The sequence below is a fragment of the Pectinophora gossypiella genome, chromosome 6, assembly GCF_024362695.1.
Source record: "Pectinophora gossypiella chromosome 6, ilPecGoss1.1, whole genome shotgun sequence".
In the NCBI taxonomy this organism is placed as follows: domain Eukaryota; kingdom Metazoa; phylum Arthropoda; class Insecta; order Lepidoptera; family Gelechiidae; genus Pectinophora; species Pectinophora gossypiella.
In genome coordinates, this window is record NC_065409.1 from 35,536 (window position 1) to 63,380 (window position 27,845).

A 27,845-nucleotide genomic window follows, 5' to 3' on the forward strand; every position below is an offset into this window, starting at 1 on the left:
AGTATAGATTTAGGAGACACAGCTTTTCCAAACTGTAGCAGTTCTTAAAAAGTCGGGCCCAGTGCGGATTGGTGGTTATTAACGACTGCTAATGCAACCGGGACCAACGGTTTAACGTGCCTTCCGAAGCACGGAGGAGTTCGAGATGAAAACTTTTTTTGTGGTCACCCATCCTATGACCGGCCTTTGCGAAAGTTGCTTAACTTCAACAATCGCAGACCGAGCGCGTTAACCGCTGCGCCGCGTTAAGTTTTTACTGCGCCGCGTAAATCGAACAACGTGAAACAGTTGCTAGACCTACCTACCTACGCGCGGCGACGTTACACGTGCGTGACACGATGTTGATACCTAGATGGGTATTTTTTTTTCTTGCTCTGCCTACCCTGTAATGAATGTATTCGTGATAAACTGTAACTAATAACTTAAAATGCTTGTGTGTTAAATGCTAATTGTAAAATTTAAAAAACTTTTCTGCCCACCCTGATGGAGAGCATGGGCGTGAATAATTTGATGGCTTTGTAACACCATTATTTTTAAATAAACACAAGTGTCAGAGGGTAGCCTGTCTATACAGCTCGCAGGCACCCGAGACGCGGGCGCGGGTGGTAGTATGTGGTAATTCTATAAAAACGGCATGTATTTAAATCGATATCTGTATATTCCCTTTTTTCGATCAAATTAAGAAAGAAAACAAAGAAAGTTTTATTAATTGTTGTGTGTTTGTACTGTTGATGTGCCTAATAAATAAATAATAATAATAGATTATTTGAACGTTCCACCAAAAATACTGACTTGCACACTAAATAATGCGAATTGCATAATATACTATTTAAAGTTATTTGCAAAACTGTTTTACTGAACGGATCACCGGGTTAGATTCCCGATGGGGACATTGTCGAAATACACTTTGTGAGACTGTCCTTTGTTTGGTAAGGACTTTTCAGGCTTGAATCAGCTGATTGTCCGAAAAAGTAAGATGATTCCGTGCTTCGGAGGGCACGTTAAGCCGTTGGTCCCGGCTATTAGCCGTAAAAACACCTCCACCAACCCGCATTGGAGCAGCGTGGTGGAGTATGCTCCATACCCCCTCCCGATGATTGAGGGGCGGCCTGTGCTCAGCAGTGGGACGTATATAGGCAGTTTATGAACGGATCACAATTATTTCAATGATTATCTAATAATTCCTGAGTTCAACAAACACAGTACAACTTTGTAAAGGAAAACCATCATCTAATTTACTTTTAGGGACATCGTTTATTATAAATAAAACCCAATTTAATCTGTCATGTTCATATATACGTAATTAGGTACACATAAAAATCATCAAGTGCTAACTTAACATGGACTAAACGTTGCACGATAAGTCAATTTGTAGACTATTTTTGATAAAGGAAATTGATTTTATCGTGGTAAGTACACTTTTTTGATATCGGTTTTAGAAATTATGTTGTAGTGTGCAAGTTAGTATTTTTGATAAGCAATCCGAATTTTTGTTTCACAAATAATATATCCGATGTACGAACGATATTTTTGGTGTGAATCCGCTTAAAAAGGTCATCTCGTTTTGTATGATGTTTAAGTTTTTTTTTGTGTGACATGTTCAGTTAATCAAATGTTTTTTTTGCACAGCATTCAGTTTTCTGGTATGCATTCAGTTCAATAGTGGAGTTACCCAGTGTGCTGAAAAATGATACAGATGTGCATTTAATAATATCCCTATATAAAAACTAGTTCGGTCACGTGGGCCACCAGTCCATCAGCTGATCTCGCGCCATACTCACGCTGCTCTTTGCCATTATCATCTTATCCTTAGTTGTTCTTTAGTTGACCGATAAGTAGGACTAACTAGTCTTAATACTTTGTTTCGGTATACTTCAATATCTTTTTCCTATATTTACTTGATTTGGAAATTATGAGGAATAAGATAGAATTTTATTCTGTGCGAAAGAACAAACTGTAATGAAAATATTACAAATTCTTCGAGAAAAAAATGATTTCAACGGAGGGAAAGAATCGTTGAGGTGACTTTATACCTACCTAACGGAGGAATCTTTAAATAGCTACTTGTCGTCTTCTTCATCTGATGAATACAGTTTTTGGAATCATATTTTCTAGTTCTAATTGGGAAATTTGTTTTCTGTATATCAACAACATTCTAATACCTAAATTAGCATAATATAAAGTGATATTTAGGTAGATAAATATATTGTTTTTCATATATGCCTACCTACACTAGATAGATTTTGCCCGCAGCTTCGCTAGCGACATCTATCGATTCAAGCAACTGTTGGAATCTAGAGGTTTTTCAGAAATCCCGCAATAATTTTTCCGGGATAAAAAATAGCGTATGTTCTATTCCATCTATCTCCATACGAAATTTCAAGTCCATCCGTTGCTTAGTTTTGACGTGATGAGTGGATAAACAGACAAACTCACATTCAGGCGTTAGCGTTCACAAGACGACCGGGCGGACAATACTGGACACGACAGGACATTAAATAGAACGTAGCACAAAACCGTAGTATAAGAAGTACTTTATAAATAATGGGTATATTGTCCGGCAATAGGTAAAAAATAAAAAGTATCAAGACGTTTTTATCCAATTACCCGAGTGTTGCTTACTATAGAAATTTTATTTCCCCATTTGCCATCAGATTCTGGTACACCTATACTAATTTACAAATATTTGCGCCACTCAAGATGTTTCTGATTTTAAATGATATAAAAAAAACAACACCTTCAAAAGACAATACTCGCTTGTTGACTTGCAGCTTCTGTGCACTCAAAAACTCAACGAGAGAGATAGTGGTATGGTGGGGACGCAATGTAATGTGGGCTACAAACCGGCGCATAACGAATCTGATCTTCGTAATGTGCGTCAAAAGAAATAAAAAACGCGAATCTGTGAGAATTAGTTTATTGTATGTTTAGATCAGTAACTATTACGGTCGATCGTCGGCGTGATGCGCGTCCCGCGGCGGCGCCGGCGCGGCGGGCGGCGCGGAGGGCGCGGGCGGCGCGGGCGCCAGGTGCGCCACCACCACGTGCGAGTGCGGCAGCGGCGCGCGCGCGGCGGGCGCGGCCGGCGCGGCGGGCGCGGCGCGGCGCAGCGCCAGCTGCTGCAGCTGCAGCGTGCGCAGCGCCGCGCCCGCGCCCGCCTCGCCCGCTCCGGGGAGCGCGCCGCTCTGTACATAAAGCGTTACATCACATGGCGTACATTAACAGCGAAGCGATTGGCTAGTTTCCTAGGTCAAAGATAAATTATGAAATTCTGGTTATTCAATAAAGACAGGTCTAAATCAGGAAGTATTTGACAGCCAGTAGATATTTCTATTTGTAAGGTGGTAAAAATATAATCAAAACGATTGTCAACTCAAATAGGATGGGCAACTGTGAAAATTTAAGTCCACTCAACAGTACCGACACCTGATGGGAGAAGTCGTACATTTTATTGGATATCTCTACTGTTAATGATATTTAATTATCGACGTCGCCGTGTTACGCACGGCATGAATCTGAACCGAAGCTAACCTGAGTGTGCGGCGCGTGGTGCAGAATCTTGAGATGATGCCGCGTGGCGAGCGCCTGCTGGCGGTAGAGCGCGGCGCCGGGCCGGCGGGCGGCGTCGGGCGGCGCGGCGGGCGCGGCGGCGGCGGGCGGCGCGGGCGCGTGCGCCGCCACCACGATGCGCTGCGGCGGCGCGGCGGGCGGCGCGCTGGGCGGCGCCGGCCCGGGAGCCGCGCTCGGCGCCGCGCCCGCCTTCAGCTTCTCTTTGGCTATGCGTTCGGCGCGGCGCGTCGCTACCTCCATCGGAGTCGGCGGAGTTTCGTAATCTACTCCGTGATCGGCGAGTAGAGCCGCGTGCTTAGGATTATGATGAGCGGTGTCGTCGAGTCGGCGCTTCGGCTGCGCCCGCCGGCGCTCGGCGGCCTCGCGCATCGCGTCGAGTCGCGCGAGCGGCGGCCGGGGCGCGTCGTCGTCGGGCCGGCGGCGGGCGCTCGCCGGCTTCTTGTGTTTACGCCGCGCGCGCTCCGGATCGGCGAGAGCGTCGTGGCGGTCTCGCGCCTGACGAGCCGAGCGATAGGCGCGGGCGGTCTCGTTGACGAGTTCGGCGACCCACTCCCAATTGGGCGTGACGGCAGCGGGCGGGTCGGGCGGTAGCCGCTGCAAGCGCAGCGCGCGTCGTAGCGCTGCGTCCTCCGGCGCCGCCCAGTCGAGCGCGGCGGGTGCGTCGCGCTGCGCCGGCGGCGGCGGGCGTGGGCGCGGGCGCGGGCGGGGCCCGGCTCGCTCGAACATGGAGGGGGGCGCGGCAGCGGCGCGGGCGCCCAGGCGCCGGCGCGGCTCGCGGACGCGCGCCTCGCGCCGGTGCACGGGCGGCAGGGCGGCGTCGGGCGCGGCGCCGGCGCGGTACAGCACGCGGGCCCACGACTCGCAGTACACGTCCGTGTCGGCGGCAGGCGGCGTGGGCGGGCACCACACCTGCGGAACAGACACGGTCAGCGGGGGCGCGAGCGCGGCGGCGGGGCGGGGGGACGTCGTGTACTCACCGGCATGCGCTCGCCTGCGGGGCCGCCGCTCACCCATACCTGTGAACAGACCGTGTGTGAGCCTTGGGGAACTACAAGATGCAACTCGTAAGCATTATTAACAGTACTCACCGCAACGCGTCGACATTCCCCACTCGACCATTAACGGTATAATAACCGTTTTTTTTTTATTTATTATCCGTTTTTCATATGGTATTAATTTTGTAGTTATTACAATTTACTCTAAAATCGGAAAGGTCGACGTAATCATTAAATGGGAAAGATTGGTGTGGGGGGTCCTAGTGTCGCGCGGGCCGGTGGCGAGCACTGCCCCGGGCGGCGCCGAGCCGAGCTCGCCGCTCGCCCGTAAATGCTTGCCGTCTTACATCCCTGACGTTCGGGGCGCCCTCGCCGTTTTGGTGGCATTTCGCGGAAACAGGCGCGGAATCGGGAAAGACTTCAAGCATTTACGGACAAACGGCGAGCGGCACCAAAACGTTGAACGTCAGGAATGTAAAACTCAGAGTCGCATCGAATCATTTATTATTATCGTCTCGATGGCGCGGCGCGCGCGCCAGCCACGCGTCCAGAGTGCCGTTGCGGAGGGCGCGCCGCCGCCCGCCCTCCTCGTCCAGAGTCCACAGGTTGATGTGCACCGTGCCGCGCGAGCGCGTGCGCGGCGCGGGCTCGGCGGCGCGCGGCGGCGGCGGCACCGGCGGCGTCGGCGGCGAGGGCGGCGCCGGCGGCGAGGGCGGCGGGGAGGGCGGCGCGGGCGGCGCGCGGCGTCGTCGGGCACGCACCTTGGCGCGCGCGTCGTCGCGGCTGTACGTGAGGTCGGGCGAGGCGCGGGCGGCCGGCGCGGGCGCGGGTGACGGCGAGCGCAGGCGGCGCCGCTTGTCCTCCCAGTCGCGCAGCTGCCGCCGCATGTCGGCCAGCGCCGAGCGCTCCGCCTCTGACGCGGTATCGCTGCTCTCCACCAACCGCATCGCATACTTCTCGATCGGTGTCAACTGTCGACGAGTCGATCAAATCAAGTAATACACTTAGCTATTTACACACATCGTATACGCGGGAGGGTGTTCCATTCCGGTTCGGAATCTACGCTTATTTAAAATAATATAGACCGTCTGGGATCTAAACGACCCACTACTGGACACAGGCCTCCCCGCATTCAATCGAAGGAGGTAGCATAATCCACCACGCTGCTGCTGCTGCATGTATTCAGTTTTATTTTTATTGAACTTGTCATTAAATGAACAATGAAGGGAACCCACCTGTTTCATAAGCGCGGCCAACTCGCCGGCGTCGGGGTCGGCGTCGGCGGCGCGCGAGGGCGAGCGCGCGGGCGTGGAGGGCGCCGTGTGCTTGGCGGCGGGCGCGGCGGCGGCGGCGGGGGCGGGGGCGGCGGGCGCCGCGTCCTCGTCCAGCGGCAGCGTCTCGTCGAACTCGGCGAGATCGCGGCGCTGCTCGGCACGCGCGGCGCGGGCCGCGGCCGCGTCGGCCTCGTCCTCGCAGGCGGCCAGCGCCGTCTCCAGCTCGCCGCCGACCGCGCCGCCGCCGCCGCTCTCCTCGCTCTCCACCTCGACCGCCACCTCCGCACCGTTTTCGCCGGTGAAAAGCTCCTTGATGTTTGCCTGCGAACGCGTAAAGCCCTAACTTAAGATATTTATAGGCGATTTTAATATTTTACACAACATTCGTTCCTTCACTCAAATTCAAAAATATCTTTGAATTTGGTAACATATTTACACTTTGAATCGTATTTTTTTATATAACGAACGTCTTATAGCCGTACATCTTTGTATAGCCAGAGAAGCTGCAAGAAAAACCTCGGCACAGGGCCCTAGACGTTATATAATTATAATTTAGTTATACAATTTAGTAATTTGGCTACCAATCAGTTCCCAGACAGTTAATGCCATCATGCATTCATATCTAGATAAATAATCACTAATAAGTTTCTGTATAATTACTGTCTTAAAACTGTTCAAAGGTAAATTCTGAATGTCAATGGGAATCTTTGTAAAAACGTATACATTGCATATGGATTTAAACATGTAAGGCAAGTTTATGCTTATTGCAGGTATTAACAATGTGCCAATCACTATATATAAGTTTTATAGTTGTAATACTAATTTCTTTAAATTAATTTCTAATGTCGTGACGAGACGACTGATTGCATCAAACGTATCGGCCCCATTCACCTGACGGAGGTACGACGTGGTGAAGTGTCCGTCCTCGATGGCGAGGTGCCCGAGTGCGCGCTTCTGCTCGGCCTTCCGCAGAATGTTCTCCTCGACGGTGCAGGCGGTCACGAGCCGGAACACGTGCACGTCGCGCGTCTGGCCGATGCGGTGCGCCCGGTCCTGTGCCTGCGCATCCATTGTCGGGTTCCAATCAGAGTCGTAAAATATGACGCAGTCGGCGCCGGTGAGGTTGAGGCCGACGCCGCCGGAGCGCGTGGACAGGATCATGGCGAAGACGCGCGCGTCCGAGTTGAAGCGCTCCACGAGCGGCTGGCGAGCCTCGACCCGCGTCGCGCCGTCCAGGCGCAGGTACGTGAGGCCGTGCATCGAGAGGAAAGCCTCGAGCACGTCGAGGACGCGCGTCATTTGCGTGAATATCAGCACGCGGTGCCCGCCCGCCTTCAGCCGCCGCAGCAGCGCCGCCAGCGTCTGCAGCTTGCCTGCACACATAACGTTTCGTCACAATAACATAAACACAATCAAACTGTGACAGCAGTTCACGCTCTGGCACAACCACAAAAGGCACATGCTGGAATCCGGCCGACTGCGTGTGCGAGCCAGCAGCGACGGTTCCAGAGTCATCCACCGGCCCCCAGACGCCGCGCGCGCCTTGCCACCGACCGGGGCTTCAAAGCTCTGCGTCGAATAACCGGCGCGATTATCTTCCCGCCGTACGCGTACTTCAGTCTCGTTAAATGTATCCCGTTCGTCCTCTCTCACCTCGCGAATTTAGCTTAAATTCATACAGTTTGTAAACTTATAATAAATCCCGTCATTCCAATTCTTGTTTCATTCTCAGTTCTCATAGGTCAGGAGGACCCCACGAGAGCGGCCCCACCCAAGAGCCTAAAAAGTCCACGAGGACAACTCATCAAACGACGAAATGTATATAAGAGCGTAAAGTATAGTCACCGCAGTCGTACTGCAGCAGCCTGGGGTGCGGGAAGGCCACGGCGTGCCTCGCGGCGGGCGCGTGCAGCAGCGCCCGCGCCGCCGCCACCGGCGCCCGCGCCGCCAGCTCGGCGCGCGCCGCCCGCAGCCGCCACGCGCGTGCGCCGCGCCCCGCGCCCGCCACCAGCGTCGGCGCCGCCGCGCGCGCGCCCGCGCAGCACAGCGAGAACCTGCGCCAGCACACGGTCACACACGGCCTCCACAACCGGCTGTCGGCCTGAAGCCCGTCGATACCGACCTGTCGATGATGTCGCTCATGTCGTCGAGCACGTCCCGGATGTCTCGCGGTGGCACCGGCGGGCCACCCGCGGCCACGGCCGCTCGGAGATCGGCGCCGTAGAGCGGGAGGCGCCAGCAGCGGCGCTCGTTGGCGGCGGCCAACCGCCGCAGGCAGGCGCGGCGGCGCGCCTCGAGCCGTTCGGCCGCCGCCGAGGGCGCGGGCGGCGCCGGGCGCGGCGGCGCCGCGGGGCGCGGGGCGCGCGGCGGGCGGGCGGCGAGGGCGGGCGGCGGCGCGGCGCCGGGCGGCGGCGCGGGCGCGGCGCGCGGCACCAGCCGCAGGTGCAGGCGCAGGCGAGCGGGCGGCGGCCGCGGCGGCGAGCGCGGCGCCGCCAGCTCCTCCACGAGACGGCGCGGCGGCGCCAGGTGGCGCGCGCGGTGCGCCGCGAAGGCGCCGGCGCCGGCCAGCTCGAACGACGCGAGGTCCCCGGCGAGGCGCGCCGCGAGCAGCACGCGCTCGGCGGGCTCGGGGCACAGCACGAGGGCCGGCACGATCAGGCGCAGCGCCGACAGCTGCAGCGGCGACACGACCGGCCGCGGCTCGAACAGGTCGGGATGGTTGCACACCTTGCGCAGCTGCATCAACACGTTGATGACGCTCAGCAGGTTGCCGGACGCGAGGCTCTCCTTGGTCCTGTGAAGAGGGAGCGGGTGAGAGCGCGCCGGCGATCGGGTGGGGGAAAGAAAGGGAGAGACGGAGACCCGGTCTACACTTACTTAGCGCGAGCCATAAAGTCGTCGTAGAGAAACCGTTGGCGTTTCGAAAGGCGGCAGAGCAGCACGTGTTCGTATTTGCGCGGCATCTGACGTTCCACGTCGGCTTTCAGACGCCGCAACAGAAAAGGCCGCAGGACCTATGACATTGTAATAAAAATTGTGTTACGACAACGGAATACGTATTATACGTAATGTGACACAGCATTAACTAGTGTAGAGGGTAGGTGACCTCGTGTAGGCGGCGCACGAGCGCGTCGTTCCGCGCGGCGCCCTCGGCGGCGGCGGCCACGTCCGCGAACCACTCGCGGAAGTGCGAGTGGCTGGCGAACACGGCCGGCATCAGGAAGTGCATCAGCGACCACAGCTCCAGCAGGCTGTTCTGCAGCGGCGTGCCCGTCAGCAGCAGCCGCCTGCAACCAACCACCACTCTCACTGTCTGTACGCCTCCACAAGTACACACCCCTCCCCTCACGTACCCCACACTTACCTCTCAGTTTGAAAATTTAGCAACATCTGCCATCTTTGAGACTTAAAATTTTTGATATTCTGCGCTTCATCGAGAATGAGATATTTCCATCGTTTCCGTCGAAAGCTTTGGTGATCTTGCACCACGAGTTTGTACGAGGTTATACAGACATGAAACGAATTGGCCTTCGTCCATCCGACCCGTTTGAGCTTCCGCTCCTTGATGGTGCCGTAGTAAGTGAGAATCTTGAACGCCGGACACCACTTCTTGAACTCCATCTCCCAATTGAGCACCACGGAAGTGGGCGCGACGACGAGGTGGGGCCCCCAGTCCCCGGACTCGAGCGCGAGGTGCGCCAGCAAGGCGATCGTCTGAATGGTCTTGCCGAGCCCCATCTCGTCGGCGAGGATGCCGTTGAGCTGGCGCGCGTGCATGGTGGCGAGCCAGTGCAGGCCCACGTGCTGGTACTCGCGCAGCGGGTGCTTCAGCAGGCGCGGCACGGGCGTGGCCACGGCCGTGTCGGCCAGCGTGGTGCCGGTGGGCTGCAGCGCGGCCGCCAGCGACGCGCACGCCTCCACGCGCCGCTCGCCCGCGTCCTCCGCGCCCGCCTCCTCCGGCGCGCCCACCAGCGCCTCGAGCGGCCGAGGCTCGCTCTCGTCGGTGTCCTCCGAGTCGGAGGCGGAGGCGGGCTCGTCGTCCGAGTCGCCGCTGTCGGTATCCGTGTCGGTGTCGGTGGCGCCAGCCGCTTCGCCGGCGTCTGTGGGCGGGTGCTCGGCGTAGCGGCGCACGAGCTCGTCGAGCCCGAGCTCGGCCTCCTGGCGCAGCGCGTCCAACTCGGCGGCGGTGTCCTCGGGGCGCTCGCGGCGCTCCTGCTCGGCGATGGTGCCCTCGTCGTCGGCCGAGTCGTCGGCGTCGGGCCCGTAGTCGGAGAGCGGCGGCGAGTGGTCGGGCGGCGGCGGCGCGGCGCGGCGACGCAGGTTGGCGGCCAGCTGGCGCGAGTACCGCTCGGTGCGGTCCACGATGTAGCTCAGCTGCTCGTCCAGGGCCTCCTTACGCGCGCGCTCCACGCGCCGCTCGCGCTTCCACTCCACCAGCTGCCTCGGACAAGCGCAATGTTTGTATTATTACATCGGAAACATTTTGAATAACAACAAATAATAAGCAGCCATGTGTTGACAAGTCCGGCTACGCATAGCCGGACATAAGTGTGCTGGGCCAATCGAAAAAATAGCCGCTTTGTAACAATTTTTGACTTTCAATTGCACAAATGAGAAGTGACTGTTTATACAGTTTATTATTTATACGACTCGTGAGTGTCTTATTATGTCTTGGTAATATGGAATCTTCCGAAGGCACGAATTTCTCAAGATTTCCTAATCCTTAGATCCTATACATGGGGGAGTTGCTTCTGAAATGCCTCCTATATGCTGATGCTCAAGATCTTGTAGCATTATCTGCGCAGGATCTTCAGTACATGGTAATTCTAATGACAGGGGCATTATAAAATAATGGTACGAGAGTGAATTCAAACGAAAGTTCTGGTGATGGAAAGAGAAAAGAATGTGTCAGTGAGAACACATACAGACATTGAAGATGATAATGCTCCCGTTAGTACAGATAAAAAATAATAAGCAGCAATTTTAATTGGTAGAAACATTAATGTACAATAATCAATATGAATATGAGTTTTCCAGTAGATATAGTAATTTTAGTTCTTCCAATAGAAATGACGTTCAAATCACCTTTGGAAGTTTATTCATGTGAATAAATGAAAACAAAATGAAAGTCCATCATTCGGTATAATTTATGTTTCCGGTTTTACGACTTAATATTGGATAAATTCTCTTGAATATGGAAACATTAAATATCATGACATAAAGAGTTTCACTCGCTACGATCCTGGCACATTCCTTAAGTTGCTGTGCCCTACCAGGGTGTCACAATGTACCTACTATACCTTATACCTACCACCAATGTAAAACTGTGACCTGCAATAAATTATGATTATGATTATGTTACCCTCAAGTGATGTGAACGCCATCTCTGTATCATGATGGAACTAAGGCCCGTATTAATAGATCGATCTCAAACGTCATCTTAAGTGCGCCTCAGCTGAGATTGACTTGAGACGTGATCAACGTCTTAAGTCTGTCACTAATTAATAAACATGACTTAAGCTCAACTCAGCTGAGATTGATCTCAAGCCATATTATAGAAAATAAGCCGACGGACGGGGCCACACGTCGCATAACAAAATGAGTCGTGGAACTCAGTAACCCGGGAATTCAATGCGAGCCCGCTTACTACGCAAAACGTAAGTTCCCAATTTATTTTGGTCATGAACACAGCTATATATAATCTAGTAAATGATTGCAATCGAAAGCTTTATCAATTTTAAATATACAAGGAATTTTCAACATGTATATTAATTTATTATTATGTTGGCAATTTCAAAAAAGGAACGTCACGTCACTTTTTAAGAGAAAAACGTTTTGGCGGGTGTTCCGTCTGCTACGAGGAAAGAAATACAAGTGAAGACGATGATTGTCGAGAGAAACGAAAACTGAAAGATTATTTGTTGTATTCTTTTGTATTAATATTTCTTATTTTAACTTGTAGTAATAATATTTGGTTTCCGTAATAAGAGTGATATTTGAGCTACTTAACATTTACTGATTAAAACTGGGTATGTTACTAATATTTACGTTTTATTGTAGAGTTTGCTAACAATTAATACTTTTAGGTTAAGCATCAGCACCTCCGTAAGCTGTGGCAAAACCTCAAACAGCGTCAAAGGGATGCCTTGACCAAAGAAAGGTATAATAATAAATAAACTTGTCCCTTTTTGCAATATTTCTATTATATACTGTAATTTTGATTCCATTCTTTTGAAAAAGTCGTGATATAATTAATATTTAAATAAATATAAACTTTATTATTTACAGAGTATACAACACCGCTTGATTCTACGGATTCCGACCCAGACCCAGACAACTATAATCCGACCACCGATCCAGCCTTGATTTAAAAAAAATGTGTTGCTGTTGCAGTTTCTTGTCATTTCTTCTCCTCAACCGTAACACCTTGCGAAATGACGTAGATTTAAAAAAATCGTAGTTGTAAATAAGAATTAAAGTATACATTTCTCAATAACTATCTTTTATTTATAAGTCTACCATTATAATATTTACTAATAGTGGACACTGTCTTTATATGGGTGCCATCGAGAGCGCCATCTATTCCTGGTAGACCAGGCCAGCGCCCATGTCTCCTCATTTCTTGGTAGTTCTCTGTTTGCCATAGCTTCAGCTCCTTGCGGAAACTTGACATATTGCCCGATGAGTTTGGCCAGGAGTTCAAATACAATAATTACAATAAAGAACGATTCTTGTTGAAACCTGTATTTTTTATTAAAATCACGGTCTTCGTATGGATTACTAGCATCTCTGATATACCGCTTAGGCAAACGATTCCGCGTAGGCCTAAATATATCGTCATAATATTGGATATCAACAATAACTTCGTATATCGACATGCTTAACTTTCGCTCGACGCACTGTTTGTTGCGTTGAAACTGCTACTCAAGTCGTGCTCGAGCCGCACTTGACTTTGACAGCTCAAAATACGTACTTGAGCTTCGTCTTGAGTGCCAAGTTTGGTTTATTAATATGAACGTTTTTGACAACTCTCTGCTGAGAGCGAGTGTGACATTAGTGAGTCAAGTCCAATTTAAATAAGAACAGATACTTGAGATCAATCTTGAGTTGACACTCGGAACTTGAGATTGGTTTATTAATACGGGCCTAACTGGATAACTGCTCATTGGCAAAAGCAGTGATATGTTTCTATAGTAACACTAGATTCGCAGTGTACGGCAAAGTGACCCCACTAGTTAGAAGCCGGGTGGCTTCTAATTCTGAATTTGCCAATTTGATAAAATTGATGCAAATGGCAAAATGGGGAGCTATTAAAAAGTACGTGAAAGTACTCATCACGATCGTACACGGATCACAGATCAAATGGTGTCACAGTCTGTTCAGGTTATCCAGTAGTGCGCCGAAAAACGTTGATGAAGAAAAGTGTTAAAAACATTGAAAACACCTGCCCTAGTCTATTAAAACAGTGCGTTTTATCCATAAAACGAGTTCCGCGCTGTTTTACTCTGGAAAAAGCACGCTTTTCGAGCTGGAGAGGGGAAAATATATTGTCATGTTTTAATCATACCTTTTCGACATTCGTCCAAAACAACCTTATTTCTTTTGCAGCAAAAGCAGCAATTTTTTTCAGTTGCAATTCCTGAGCTTTTTCTGCCTTTTGAGCTGCTGCAGCTTTATCTTGAAAATATTTCTGAACCGCACGAGCACACTGTAAACCAAATTTATAGAATTTTTGTATTTAAATGCCAAAATTTAAATATTATAGTTATTAAATTGCAACTGTTCATGGGGTAAGCCAACTGAAGCAAAAACAAAAAAAAAATACAAATTTATGCATCTTCTTGTAATGCATTGGAGAACTAAATGGTTATACGGTTATTAATATAACATAACATAAACTGCCTATATACGTCCCACTGCTGGGCACAGGCCTCCCCTCAATCAACCAGAGGGGGTATGGAGCATACTCCACCACCTTGCTCCAATGCGGGTTGGTGGAGGTGTATTAATATATAAATATGTAAACAAGTAATTTATTTAAACCTTTTTAGCGGCTTGCTTTTTCCACTTGCGCTCGTGGGCAAAGTCTTGTGCTAACCACGCCATCTCCTCGAGCAGATAGTCCCAGTGGCTCTTGGCCCGCGGCGGCTCGAGCACGCGCGGCAGGCGGCGCTCGGTCCACAGGCCGGCGCGCGCCAGCTCGGCCACGCGGCGCGCCACGTACGCCTCCTGCTTGGCCTTCTCCACCACCTCGTCGGGCGCGGGAGCGGCGGCGGCGGGGGCGGCGGCGGCGGCGGGGGCGGGCGCGGCTGCGGGCGGCGGGTCGGGCGGCGGCGGCGCCAGCGGCGGCGGCCGCCGCGCCTCTAGGAACGCCAGCAGCTGCGGCGCGGCCGGCCGCTTGTGCCACGCGGTGTAGTCCATCATGTTGCCGCCCGCCTGCAGGAAGTATAGTTCGCTCAGCTGCTCCGTGAACCTGAAACGGAATTGAGCGTGAACGGGATGGCCGGCAGACCGACGGCGACGACGTGCCGACGAACAAGGTCACACGCTCACCTGTCGCGCAAGGACTTGAGCCGCAGCAGCTTGTACTCGAGGATACGTTTCCGCAGCGCGGCCGAGTCGTCGGAGGCCAGCTTGGGGCGCTTGCGCGGCGGCTCGGCGCCCAGCGGCGCGGCGGCTCCGTTGATCGCAACCGCCGCGCCGGCTGCGCCCGCCGCCACTGCCACGTTACCGCGTTCCACTCCCTGTAATCATTCACTGTGTTGATAACAAGCAATGGCTTGCCTCTAAAACAGGCATACCATGGATACCTAAAAATTCAATGATAAAATATTAACTTTATAATTATGATTTTCATTATGTGTTACATAATTTAGTGTTAATTTTAAGAAGTTTACTCTTTGATATACAGAAATGTACAGTCGCCACCGTGTGGCCGCCATAGTCGGCATTCGATACGCTATGGCGGCGCTTTATAGCTTACGCTATCGCGGAAGCTCTTGCTTTTGTGGCACGCACACAATGACGAACTCGACTTGGTCCGAACCCACGCACAAATAGCTTTTCAGTAGCTGTGTGAATTAAAGCCTTATTAATGTAACGCAAGACAAGCAAAGGACGAGGTGCCAATCTCATTTGTCGGCCGACTCTCTAATCAAGCCCAGTCTCCTGTCAAATGTCATGAAAATCTATGATCCCCTAGGATTGATCTGGGGCCGCATTCAGATACAGGAGTTATCGGTAGTAAGGCATGCGTCTCATCTTTAAATAGAACCTCTAGAACTGGAACACCCAAATAGAAGCTTGCGCTAACCACTAACTTAAGCTAAAATACAAATCCTCAGTTAAAATCTGTTGTGTCACTATTAATCACTATAGGCCTTACAGGGCCTTACAGACAGTCCACTTTGGAGCTGCCTGGAGGCAGAAGAAACTGCCTTTCACATCATCCTGGAACTCATAACAGGCACAAATCCTCAAGCAAGCAAGGTCCTTCCACAAAGACTGCAAATATCCCAGGAGGCTTCAGAGCTTGAGTTTTCTGGTGGGAGCTAGGTTGGCTAGCCAACCTAGTTTATTACATGCATAATGGGCCATCTATATAATGGAAAATAGAGCCCACTACCATCACACCATACCAATGGTCCATATGGTAGATCTTTACACTAGCCGGGCACACTGCGCCCACGGGTCCCAAGCTTATATATCCTAAACGAAGCTACACCTCAGTCAGTTGCTACCAGTAGTTAATGTTACAATGGGTCTAGTTAATTAGCAACTGTGAAAGTTTTATTCTTGTGTGACTGGTACTGGTAGCATTGCTGGCAGATGTTACATCCCTGTCTTTTCTCATTGTTTGTGATTGTTTGCTGATAATTAATATAAATCTTATGATAACTCGTGTTTCCATCATATAAATGTGGCTTATGCTATTACTTAAGATTTGCCTATGAAATGGTCAATTTAATCCAGTTTTCTTGCAGATGGATTGTTGTGGAAAAAATTAACAAAGAAGGTTCACAATATAAGTAAATAGGCTTTACACTTAACTTAAAAGTCACTGAACTAATTAATTGCATTTACATTATTTTTACATTAAGCACTAGGTTCAATTTTATTACATATTATTAGCATGTTTTGAAGAACAATCACCATGAAAAATTTATAGACGCCGCGCAGGCGTACCCAGCGCCGGCAATTACTATAACACCAAATATTTGAATCAGACGAAAGTACATCGGCATCCAATTTCAAAATTCCAACATGGAAACTAAACTGATCAAAAATAAAAGTAATGGTCTGCGCTCTGCCTTCACAATTCAAGTTTAAACTATGTTCAGGGGGGTCAAGGTAAACCTAGCTCAAATACAGATGAGGGGCGGAGAGTTGCCATTCTATACATAGTATTATTCCTTATTTTATGCCACTAAGTAAAAATCAGTAATAATAATATCCTTACGTATTAGGCCTTTGTCGAGTGTGGTAGTCCTTGCCATTCCCACACAGCATCAAGTGTGTATCCCTAAAGGGGATAAGCAGGGGTGTATATATACTTATACACCCACTCCTAGCCAGCTAAGTTTATCTCTCCTGTGGGTAATAGGGGCTTGCCACTCCCATATCAATAAGTGAATGTTTGTCTGAAATATGTACCTAACCTATAATGTATGTTGTGGGGCCCAATTATAGGCAACTTACTGGTGATCAAATACAACAGAAAATGTTAAGAGTACTTATAAATAAGTGTACCTTTAGATCTGCTACCATAGGTGCAGTGACAAGGAACAAAATGCCTAACAAAATTACTAGATGCATTCAATAATTAGTAGGAAATAAAAAAATATAATATAACCACTTGACAGTCCAGGCGCACTAGCAAATCTAGCCTCAACAGTCCAGGCATTTCGAACTTGCGCGGCGTTCGATGGGCGATATCGTGGCGTGTTATAAATAGGCTTGTAACTCAAAAACTACTGTGGCTATAATAAAGAAAATTCAGAAACAGCAAGCCAGATGTGCAATGATTCTAATTAGATAAAAATAAAAAAGATCACATTATAAAATCTATCTCAAATCCAATTAGAATTGACAGAATCCGCTCATTTTTTCAGTTATCCCAGCCATGCCTGTTAATAGCATGTAAAGTATCATGTTCTAGGGACTGTAATAATTTTTATTTGAAAGCGCATTTCTTACACTTTTTACTAGTATTCAAATTATATTTTAATGTTACTTAGTTTAAACACAAGAAATATAAATATAACACCTGGTGACGACTTATTTGTAACACCGTATTCTTACCAAGATGGCCGCCCTCGCTAAGTTTCTGTTCGCACTGAGCGTTTCTGCCTTTTTAAGTCGATGGTAACTATGGTTACCAATAACGGGTAAGATTAACATAGACATTTTGTGTGTGTGATTTCAGGAATTAAAGAAAACCAGTAGAAAAATTAAGGTTTATTAATATGAACTAAAACCAATTTATAATTGAATGCTTGTTTTATTTACATTTTTTACCAAGCACTTAACATTCGGACCTTAAAAATATATATTTTTTATTAGAATTTAAAATTACAGTCTTGCAATACAATATACTTGATTGCACAAAATGACGTACCAAACAAATAAATCGAGACACTAGAGACAAAAGGCGGCCTTATTGCTAAATCTAATTGCGCCTGCCGCTTTCTGTCCGTAAGCTCCTGTCGGACATCTACTGGCAGTTTAGTAATTCGTTTTTTTTGTAATTACTCTCTGTGTCCTCTCTATAGCTGAACTATAGCATCTCTGAAAAAAAAGTCATTGTTTAGAACTGAAGTTAAAATAACGCTAGCGCTCCGTTTGTACGAACCCTTAAACCCAGATAAGTCGATGGTAGGTTTAGTTACCATGATGAAAGTTGACCAAATTTGGTGTACCCTGTAATCAATATCCTGGGCATCTGCTGAAATAATTGTTTATTTCGGTAAATAATGTGTTTCCACGAGTAACTAATAAGTAACGTGGTATATTTAAAACATAAAATATAATGCGTCGTGTAATATTCCGTAATTTGCCTCCATTTTAGTGTCAAGAGACGTTTTTTTTGATACGATATTTTTCTCTTAATGTTTTTGGAACAAAATCATGGCTTAAATGTTCAGGTTTTTGTAGAAAACGGTAGAGGATATATTCAAGATGTATGCTAATCAATAAAAATAATATATTTTATATACTTACGGCATATTTCTTGTCTAAAACACTTAATCGCAAACACAGTAGTTGACAGTAGACTCGACCAACACTCGTCTGACTTCGACAGTTGTTTTTTTAATGTTACCAACTCATAGGGAAGAGATGCAAATACCACCTAGTAAGGATTTTTATAGTACACAATACTAGTATAATTTTATAATCTATACTAGCTTGTAAAACTAGTTAATCCATAAAATTGGTCACCCTAACGGAACCCCGACTATTGGTAAGTATAGCTACCATCGACTCCTGAGGTGAATTTGGAATCGGTAGCTATAATTACCAACGACTGTAGAGTGGCTAAGGAGTTTTCTAAGATAAAGTAAGATAAATTAACAGACTAGTATGTGATTCCTGTATGTTAGTGATATATTATGAACAAGACGCAAACCATAATATATTAGATATTACGATTGAGTCTCACCATGAGTGCCAGCGTCGAGGTAGGTAGCGCAGGTGCCGGCTGCAAGCGGAGCGGCGGGCTCATCGCGGCCGCCCATGCTGCTGCATCGCCGCTTTGCTACTCCAAATTAACTGGCTTATATCCATATGAGAATCTATACTGATTGAATCACTGCACTACACTGAGACGCCACGCTAAATACAAAATTATTAGATGCCAGTAGTCGTTCGAGCACCAAATTGAATAATGTCGCTTTACTAATTTCATATAATATTATGAAATGAGGGTTAAGGAACTAGTATCCGCAAAGATTTCTTTAAAACCGTAGACCATTTAACTTCGCGATAAACATAACCTGAACCATAGTAAACAAATAGGGTATTCAGACTGTCAGCCATATTGAAATCATCAAAATCGCCTATGAATGGCGCGCCAACATAATCTATAACTTTTGAAGAATTGACAAATCATCGCACTGTAACATTTACAAATATAATTCACTATGCTCAGCAGCACTTCATAACAGCAATATTTATAAAATTTAATTTAATAATGCGAAACTACAAAATCAGAACCGCTTAGCTATACTTCTGTGTTGTTCACTTATACACAATTAGCAGTGTTGCCAACTTTATTTTCACCAGCCCACCAAATGCGGCCGTGCAAACCACCAGAAACCACTAAAACTGAGCGGTCTCTCGAACCACCAGAATTTCACTAGATAAAATACATACATACATACATAAACTCACGCCTACTTCCCACCGGGGTAAGCAGAGACTATAGAATCACTAGACAACCCAAAGCCGAATCAGTGCAATCAGATCGTGGGATGTTTTTCCCCCTCTTTAGCGCCGCGTCGTAGGTAAAGACGTGCTAGAGACAGGGTAAATTATTCAATTATTATTAATAATGATTCCTTAATAATATACCATATAATTTGCACTTAGCAACTGGATCACCAGTGCTTTCGACTATTTGCAACCAATCCCTTAAAACTGGGTCACGTAACCAACAATCACGAAACTTTTGGGTGTACTGTGGCTTAGGCATCTTGATCTTACTCAATCTGAAACTTATTGTATGTATTATGTACTAATAAATAAACTATATTGGTTCTTTCGCTCAAGTAACTCATAAACCATATTCGGTTGTGTTAGTGGTTAAATTCGTCACTTACCGCTAACTGGAAGGACTCTAATCCACTAAAAAATCCACTAGCCACTAAAACTAATATTTTTTCGCCGAACCACATGTCTAAACCACGACCAGATCTAGTGGAAAATCCACTAAGTTGGCAACACTGACAATTAGTGTTGTCATTAAAAGATCTGAAGAAATAGGTAAATAATATGGATAATAATTGGATATATTTGGTTTTATAAAATAAATTTAATATAAGGAGCGGGAAAATGAAACGGCGTCGTTCTTGTTACTGTTTTTCTTTATATTGTTTTTCTTTTGTTTTTCTTTTGTTTTATGACAAAAAAGGTTACATCCCGTTTTCGCTAGATGGCGCTTGTCTCTGACATGCTGCCACCACCTAGGTGTCCTACAGCAATTCTTTGGTAAATAGGTAAGTAAATCAATACTAATTTAAAGTATTTATACAGAAATTAATTTAAAATTGATTTAGGCAAGCAAGTACTTATGTAGAACTCAACTTGGTTACATTATAAACATTTCTTACTAAATTATATCAATAGAAGGTAAGTACTTACTTAGAAATAATTAAAAATAGCTTAAGGTAAATATTAAGAAGATATTCTTGGTTACAAACAAACATTTGTTAAACTATAATACTAGTAGAAGTATTCATAGGTAAGTAAGTTATGCAGAAATAATAAATGAAGTATTTTTTTTTAATTATATAAATTTAGTTAGCCTTAAGTAGTTAGGATTAGGTAGATTATATAAATTTAGTTTTAGGTATGTAAATTATATGAATTTAGTTTGCTTTAAGTAGTTAGTAATTAACTTAATTAGGTATGTACAAACTAATCTTAGTTGACAAGTAGGAAATAGCTTTAGGTAGTAAGTGATTAATTTAAGTAGGTATGTACAAACTAATCTTAGTTGATAAGTAGAAAATAGTGCAAGTATGTAATCTTAGTAGGTATATAACTTATTTTAAAGGTAGCATTTGATGATCCTCCTTGAGGTGTGGATTGGGACAACCCTCGTGACCTCGTCCTTCTCTCAGCAGCAAGTGGTGACTCATCCAAGCTTATTCTATTCCGTTTATAGGTAGCGGGCAAATATTGTTAAATGCGCGTTTGATGATCCCTCTCGCGGTGCGGATTTCTGCGACTCTCGTGACCTCGTCCTTCCCCCGGCAGCAGTTGGTGATGCGTCCAAGCCTCCAGTGGCTCGGGGGCAGCCCGTCTTCCTTCACGAGGACTACGTCGCCTTCGCGGAGACCATGGCCCTTGGAACTTCTCCACTTGGAACGTGTCTGCAGCAGTCCGATATAATCTCTAGACCACCTTCGCCAGAAATCTTGTTGTACTTGCTGTAACTGCTGGTAGTGAGTTAATCTGTTCATAGGTACATCAGTGTAGTCGTAGTCGGGTATTGAACCAGGTGTCCTACCTAATAGGAAGTGGGCTGGCGTCAAGCAAAAAACTTCATCATTATTTGAGTTAGGTATTGGGCATAGAGGGCGTGAATTTAGAATAGATTCTATTTGAGTTAGAATAGTCGAGAACTCTTCGTAGGTTAATAAGGAATTACCTAAGACCCTTTTAAGATGGTATTTACAAGACTTAACCGCAGCTTCATGCAACCCACCCATGTGTGGGGTATAAGCAGGTAAGAACTTCCAGATAATGTTTTCATTAGCACATGAGGTCATAAGATTACCAGAGTTATCTTTTAGAAAGTTATATAATTTAATAAGTTCGTTATTAGCGCCTATAAATGTAGTGCCATTATCACTCAACATTTCCTTTGGTTTTCCCCTTCGGGATATAAATCGCCTTAAGGCTGAAAGAAAGCTAACAGTTTCCAAACTGGAGACTAGTTCAATGTGAACCGCCTTGGTTGTTGCACACACAAATATAGCAATATAGCATTTACTTGCCTTGAAACCTCGTCCTCTCCTGTCCCTAACATTAAAAGGACCTGCATAATCAATGCTCGTATAAAGAAAGGGAGGTGTTGGATTTACTCTAGAAGGTGGTAAGTTGCCCATTATAGGTACACTTACTTTAGGTTTAGCTCTAAAACAAGTCACACATTTGTGTACAATTTTGTTAACTAATTGTTTACCGTGTATAGGCCAGTACTGTTCACGCAGTGATGACAATAACAGTTGCGGTCCTGCGTGCAGTAACTGTTGGTGAAAATCAACGACTATCAACTCTGTAAGTGGGTGATGGCGTGACAGAATGATAGGGTGTTTTTTGTCGTAAGTATAGTTAGATTGATCTAAGCGACCCCCCACTCGTATGAGTCCGTTATCCATTATGGGATGTAGGCATAATAAATTTGATGATTTTGGTAATTGTTTGTTATTTGAAAGTAAATTATATTCGGTTGTAAACGACTGCATCTGTGCGTTTTTAATTAATTTGTTTAGGGAATCATTTAACTCTTGAACCGATAATGAATTCACTAATTTATTATTAGGGTTTCTACAATTGTAAATAAATCGCAGTACAAGTGCAAAACAACGGTTTAGTTTTTTAAGACTTGACCATCGTTGGAACAAGGTTGTCATAAATTCGTCAGTAGGTATAGGTAACGTAGTTGAAACATTACAGTGAGTTTCAGTTAAAGTTTCGTTAGAAATTAGATTTTGGTTTTGTAACATATCGTTTTGATGTATAGGCCACTCCACACCAGCTTTAGACAACCATGCAGGGCCTTGCCACCAGAGGGCGCAATCGGACAATTTATCTGCTTGCAGTCCCCTTGATAGCAAATCCGCAGGGTTATCTTTAGAAGAGACCCAGTACCAATTTTTAGGTTCCGTATATTTTTTTATTTCGTTTACTCGGTTTTTTATAAAGGTAGATAGTTTAGTCGACTGTGAATTTATCCAAGCCAATGCTACATTTGAATCTGACCAAAAATATTTAGTAGGTATTTCCATCTTAAGGGCATTATGCACCTTATTGTATAGGGTTGCTAATAATGTACATGCACGCAATTCTAACTTTGGTATTGTTTCGTTTCGTGCAACCCTAGACTTCGCACATAGTAAACAAACAAGTATGTTGCCATAATTATCTATAGAGCGCATATAGATTGCGGCTCCGTAGGCTATTAGTGAACTATCACAAAAACCGTGCAGCTCGATAATGACATAATCTTTGATAAAAACATGACGTGGAATTACTAATGAATTTAGTGCATGTAGTCTATTATAGAATGAAGACCATTCGTAACATAAATCGCTGGGAAGTGCCTCGTCCCAACCGATTTTTAACTTCCATAATCGTTGTACAAAACACTTAGCAACAACAATAATGGGTCCTAGTAAACCCAGTGGGTCAAAGATAGCAGAGGCTGTGGACAATATTTTTCTTTTAGTTAGATTAACTGGTACTGATGTTTCTTGCAAGGCGTACTGTATAGTGTCTTCGTTATTAGACCAGGCAAGCCCTAACACCTTGTGTGTCTGTGAACCTAGTGTAGTTAACGTGTCATTGGTAGGTGTGAGTGTCGAATTATCAATGTTTTCTAATATAGTTTGGGAATTTGATTTCCATTTTCGTAGGTTAAATTTTGCTTTTCGTAAAATGTTATCGACTTCTACAGCTGTTTTCGCTACTTGAAGCTCGTTATCGCCCCCGTATAATAAGTCATCCATATAGAAATCAGAAGTGATGACTGTGGCCGCGGTCGGGTACAAGTGTTTGTTCTCTTCCGCCAGCTGCTGTAAGCATCGAGTTGCAAGGTAAGGAGCACACTTCAATCCGAAACTGAGCGTAGTTAACTTGTAGGTAATCAGCGGGTCCGTCGGGTTTTCCCGCCACAGTATGCACTGTAAATTTTGTTGTGCTGGGTTAATATATATATTCCTATACATTTTTTCTATATCGGCACTAACAATGAATTTATGTTTTCTAAATCGAAGTAAGATACAGTCCAAATTGTCTTGGTTTACTGTACCTTTATATTGTAAGTCATTTAATGACTTACCAGTATTGGTTTTAAAAGATGCGTCTATGACTACTCGTAGGGGTGTAGTCGTTTTTTGGGGGTTCAGAACTGCGTGGTGTGGTAAGTAATTGCAGGGCTCAGAAGTGGGTTTCTCCATCATATGCCCTGACGACTCAAATTCTTTCATGAATTCAACATACTTTTGTTTAAACATTGGTTCCTTTTCAAATTTAGATTCAAGTGTTTTAAATCTTTTATATACGATTGGTCTAGATAAACCAAGAGATGTGACTGGTTCCTGCAATGGTAGTGAAACGACGAATTTACCATCAGACGTTCTTGTGTGTGTAGCAAAACTTTTCTCACACTGGGTCATATCATCATGTGGTAATTTCTTTCCATGAAAACAGTCACTTTCGTTCAGAATATTGTTTGAATTCATAACAAAATTACACCTCACTTGAGATGGTTGTTTCAATACAGAAAGGCACCCTGAAACCACCCATCCTAATCGGGTTCTTTGCAGTATCGGTAACCCCTCGCCCAGACGGTGTTGCCCGATACATAGAAGTTTGTAAAATAATTCGCATCCAATTATAATATCAATTTCACCTCCGTCATAAAATGAAACGTCGGCTAGGTTGAAACGTTTTGGTATATTTAGGTGCTGAGCACTTGGTAAGTATGAAGGTAAGCTACAAATGTTAGGGACAATAAAGCAAGACAAATCGGTTGTATAGGTATTGTCCATCGATTGTAGTGTTAAGTTACACAATTGATTAATTTTGGTTACATTTTCGTTGAAGCCAATAACCTCCATATTTACTTGTTGAGTAGGTAAGTTCAATTTGGTATAGGCGTTTTCGGTTATATAATTCGACTGTGAGCCTGAGTCTAACAAAGCTCGCATCGTATGCAATTGGTTATTGTTATCCACTACATTGATCTGTGCGGTCGACAGAACAACATTTTTATGTGACGTTAGTTTCGCGTCATTAGGATTCAACATAGTATTTGTTACTTGTTGATTGGTAAATAAATTAACAGACTGGCTTGAATTGCCTTCGATATGAGCTTTTATAGGCTCTGGGTTTAAAGTTGATAACTGTGGAGTGTTGTTTGTTTGAGTTATGTGTAGTAAAGTATGATGTTTTCCTTTACAGGTTCGACAGTGTGTGGCTTTGCAGTTTGGCAGTATGTGGTTAGAACCTAAGCAGTTTGCGCAGAGGCCTAACTGTTTTACTACACGAATGCGTGACTGTGGGTTTAGGGCTAAGAATTTAGAGCACTGGTTTAAGTAATGACTTTCTTTACAGTGAGGGCATTGATTACGGTAGGTATTATGAAATGGTACCTTCGAACTGGGACCTGGGGAGGACGTGGTCACCAAAGCCTTCCGCGACCAAGTAGGCAGCGGCGCACATGAACCGGCCCCGGCTCGGCCTAACGCCTCATGCAGGTCAGCTTGAGCACGTAGAAATGACTGGAAGTCCTGTAAAGTTGGAAGTTCACGAGTGTTAATCCTTTCCTCCCACTTTCGCTGCATGTTAGTATCAAGCTTTTGCGACAGAAAAAATATCACTAATATATCCCAGCTTTCAATGGAAACCTCGAGTGACTTTAGCGTTCTTAAATGTTTTGTTATGTTATCGGCTAAGCTTCTTAAAGCTGTAGCATTAGTTGCAACTGTATCATTCTTGAAAAGAGCTCTTAAATGGTTATAGACAAGCACTTTGGGATTATTAAATCGTTCACACAATAGTTGCCATGCTATAGTATAGTTACTCTCAGAATACTCCAGTGAGCCTATGACCTCTAAGGCACTATCCTTCAGGCAGCTTCGTAGGTATTTAAATTTTTGAATAACCCTTAAATTGGATTTATTAATTAGAGAATCGAAAGTGTCCCTGAATTCAATCCACTCAGTTACATTACCGGTGAATGTTGGTAAAGAAATTTCAGGGAACTTGATATCAACAAGTTCGGATGTGAGCATTGCCTGTGAGGTGTCACCTTGTGCGGTGTTGGATGAAGCCTGGGTATGCCCTCGTAAATACCCCTTTGCCTTGGCCATGGACTCGTAGAAGCCATTCTCGAATGATTCCCGTTCTACGAGTTCCTGCTCAATGTTTGTAGTCAGAGTTTCAATTTTATCCTGTAAACTTTCAAATTTTGTGATTAATAAAGACAGTTTCTCTACTCGTAATTCGAGATCTAGGTAATTTTCTGCTGATAAAGACTTGGGGTCCAATTTTGCTAGAAATTTTTTGAAAAGTGTTAATTTACATTTTTCTATGCCCCTCTTTTTTATTAAATCCTTAAGGACCTTCTCCTCTGCGACGGGATTAGAATCCTCATAGTCGTCGTCAGAAGCCATATTAAATTGATAAACAATAATATGAGTTTATAGGTAAGAAAGTAAACAAATTAAATAGGTAGTAAGAGAGGTTATAGAAAATATCAAACTCGCTATGCCCAATACATAAATATGAACACACAAATAGGTATTAATGCGTTAAATTAACCTTTCAGCCAGCCACTTACCTAAATAGGCGTTGGTTTCATTCGATACTTTGGTTCGGTAGAACATTCCAGAACGTCAAGTTGTTCCTCAAGTTCCTCGTTGTTCGTTGTGGTACGAAGCACGGTGGGTATCTTCTATCGAGAATCTTCGATGTAGGTATTAGATTTGCCACTCACTCCGTCCAATTTGGTAATTAGTTTGGTAAAAATCTTGAAATTTGTTGAACACAGCACGACGCGCGACGATTGGTATTTTGTCGAGAATCTTCGACGTAATTGAATTTCCACTCACTCCGCTGACTCCAGTAGGTCACCATGAAGAAATAGGTAAATAATATGGATAATAATTGGATATATTTGGTTTTATAAAATAAATTTAATATAAGGAGCGGGAAAATGAAACGGCGTCGTTCTTGTTACTGTTTTTCTTTATATTGTTTTTCTTTTGTTTTTCTTTTGTTTTATGACAAAAAAGGTTACATCCCGTTTTCGCTAGATGGCGCTTGTCTCTGACAAGATCTGAGTGAATGAATCCTACAAATCAATGACATGACTCATTAGAACGATTTTAGTTACAGGCATTTTTTGGTTTAATAACCCTTCCTAACTGTTCTTTCACCTCGATTTCGAATCGAACATCAATAAGCTGATTGATGTTGCTGAGCTGATGTGGTCCGAGGTCGGCACCTCGGACCGCTAAAACCTATATTCTTTCTATAAGGCCAAAATGCTTGTGACGTTGTAACGCTTAAGCTTTGGGTCGTTGTACTAGGCGGCCTTAATAAATACTTACTCAGATTCTGGAGCCTCCTATGCTTTATTAATGGCTTAATATGTTTGTTTGAAGCGAAAATAATATAAGATAAGATATTTAGGCAAATTTGTATAGTGTATACACCTACTCTTTGCCAGCTATGTTTAAGTCCCACATAATAGGGAAAATAATATAAGTTATTTTTATTTTATAGTACAGTAACAGCCTCCGTGGTCTAGTGGTTAAAGCGTTAGGCTCACGATCTGGAGGTCCGGGTTCGATTGCCGATGGGGACATTGTCGAAATCAGTTTGTGAGACTGTCCTTTGTTTGGTAAGGACTTTTCAGGCTTGAATCACCTGATTGTCCGAAAAAGTAAGATGATTCCGTGCTTCGGAGGGCACGTTAAGCCGTTGGTCTCGGCTATTAGCCGTAAAAACACCTCCACCAACCCGCAGTGGAGCAGCGTGGTGGAGTATGCTCCATACCACCTCCGGTTGATTGAGGGGAGGCCTGTGCCCAGCAGTGGGACGAATATAGGCAGTTTATGTAGTACAGTAATCGATTTCCATAATATTATGATGCTCAGTTGCGTGATTTTATAACAGAGTTCCTTCGACCACCTTACGGCTCCAACTTCATACCCTGGATATTATGTAGACTATATTATAGCATTAGAGTGCTTGCTGAGACAAATTAAACGAGCCCAAAATCGATGAGACTGGATGGTTTTATAATGATGTAACCACTTCTCGGCTTCAACACGTAACCCTGTCGTGAACCATACATAATCATGTAAGGTCACGAATTATTTGAATTCTGAATCACATTGGCTCAGTTTTAAAACTTTTAGGGATAACAGCCGACTCATAATAATTATGTCACAGACTGTAACTACATACTTGTAAATGTAAACAAATATTGTCATATATTTAAGGCTTTAATGGTACAAATAAAGATATTAATATTATTATCTATATTGGA

At 45.4% G+C, this 27,845-nt stretch overlaps 1 protein-coding gene and 1 long non-coding RNA gene across 2 annotated transcripts; one reads left to right on the top strand and one right to left on the bottom strand.

Annotated features, from left to right (window-relative positions):
• Positions 1-3,672: 3,672 nt before the first annotated feature.
• LOC126367613 (helicase domino) lies at positions 3,673-25,962 on the bottom strand (the record flags this gene model as incomplete). The annotated part of the gene is made up of 18 exons (XM_050011227.1): positions 25,521-25,962; positions 23,251-23,395; positions 21,747-21,810; positions 20,797-20,994; positions 18,498-18,593; positions 14,393-14,583; positions 13,883-14,312; positions 13,407-13,547; positions 9,204-10,276; positions 8,946-9,126; positions 8,717-8,853; positions 7,962-8,633; positions 7,685-7,893; positions 6,731-7,212; positions 5,801-6,160; positions 5,327-5,536; positions 4,548-4,586; positions 3,673-4,479 (listed from the first exon to the last, which is right to left on the bottom strand). Coding segments are annotated over exons 1-18 (5,877 nt in total), but the record flags the coding sequence as incomplete, so codon positions are not given.
• LOC126367640 (uncharacterized) lies at positions 20,359-21,083 on the top strand. The gene is made up of 2 exons (XR_007566504.1): positions 20,359-20,531; positions 20,593-21,083. It is a non-coding gene; the product is annotated as an uncharacterized LOC126367640 (long non-coding RNA).
• Positions 25,963-27,845: the final 1,883 nt, after the last annotated feature.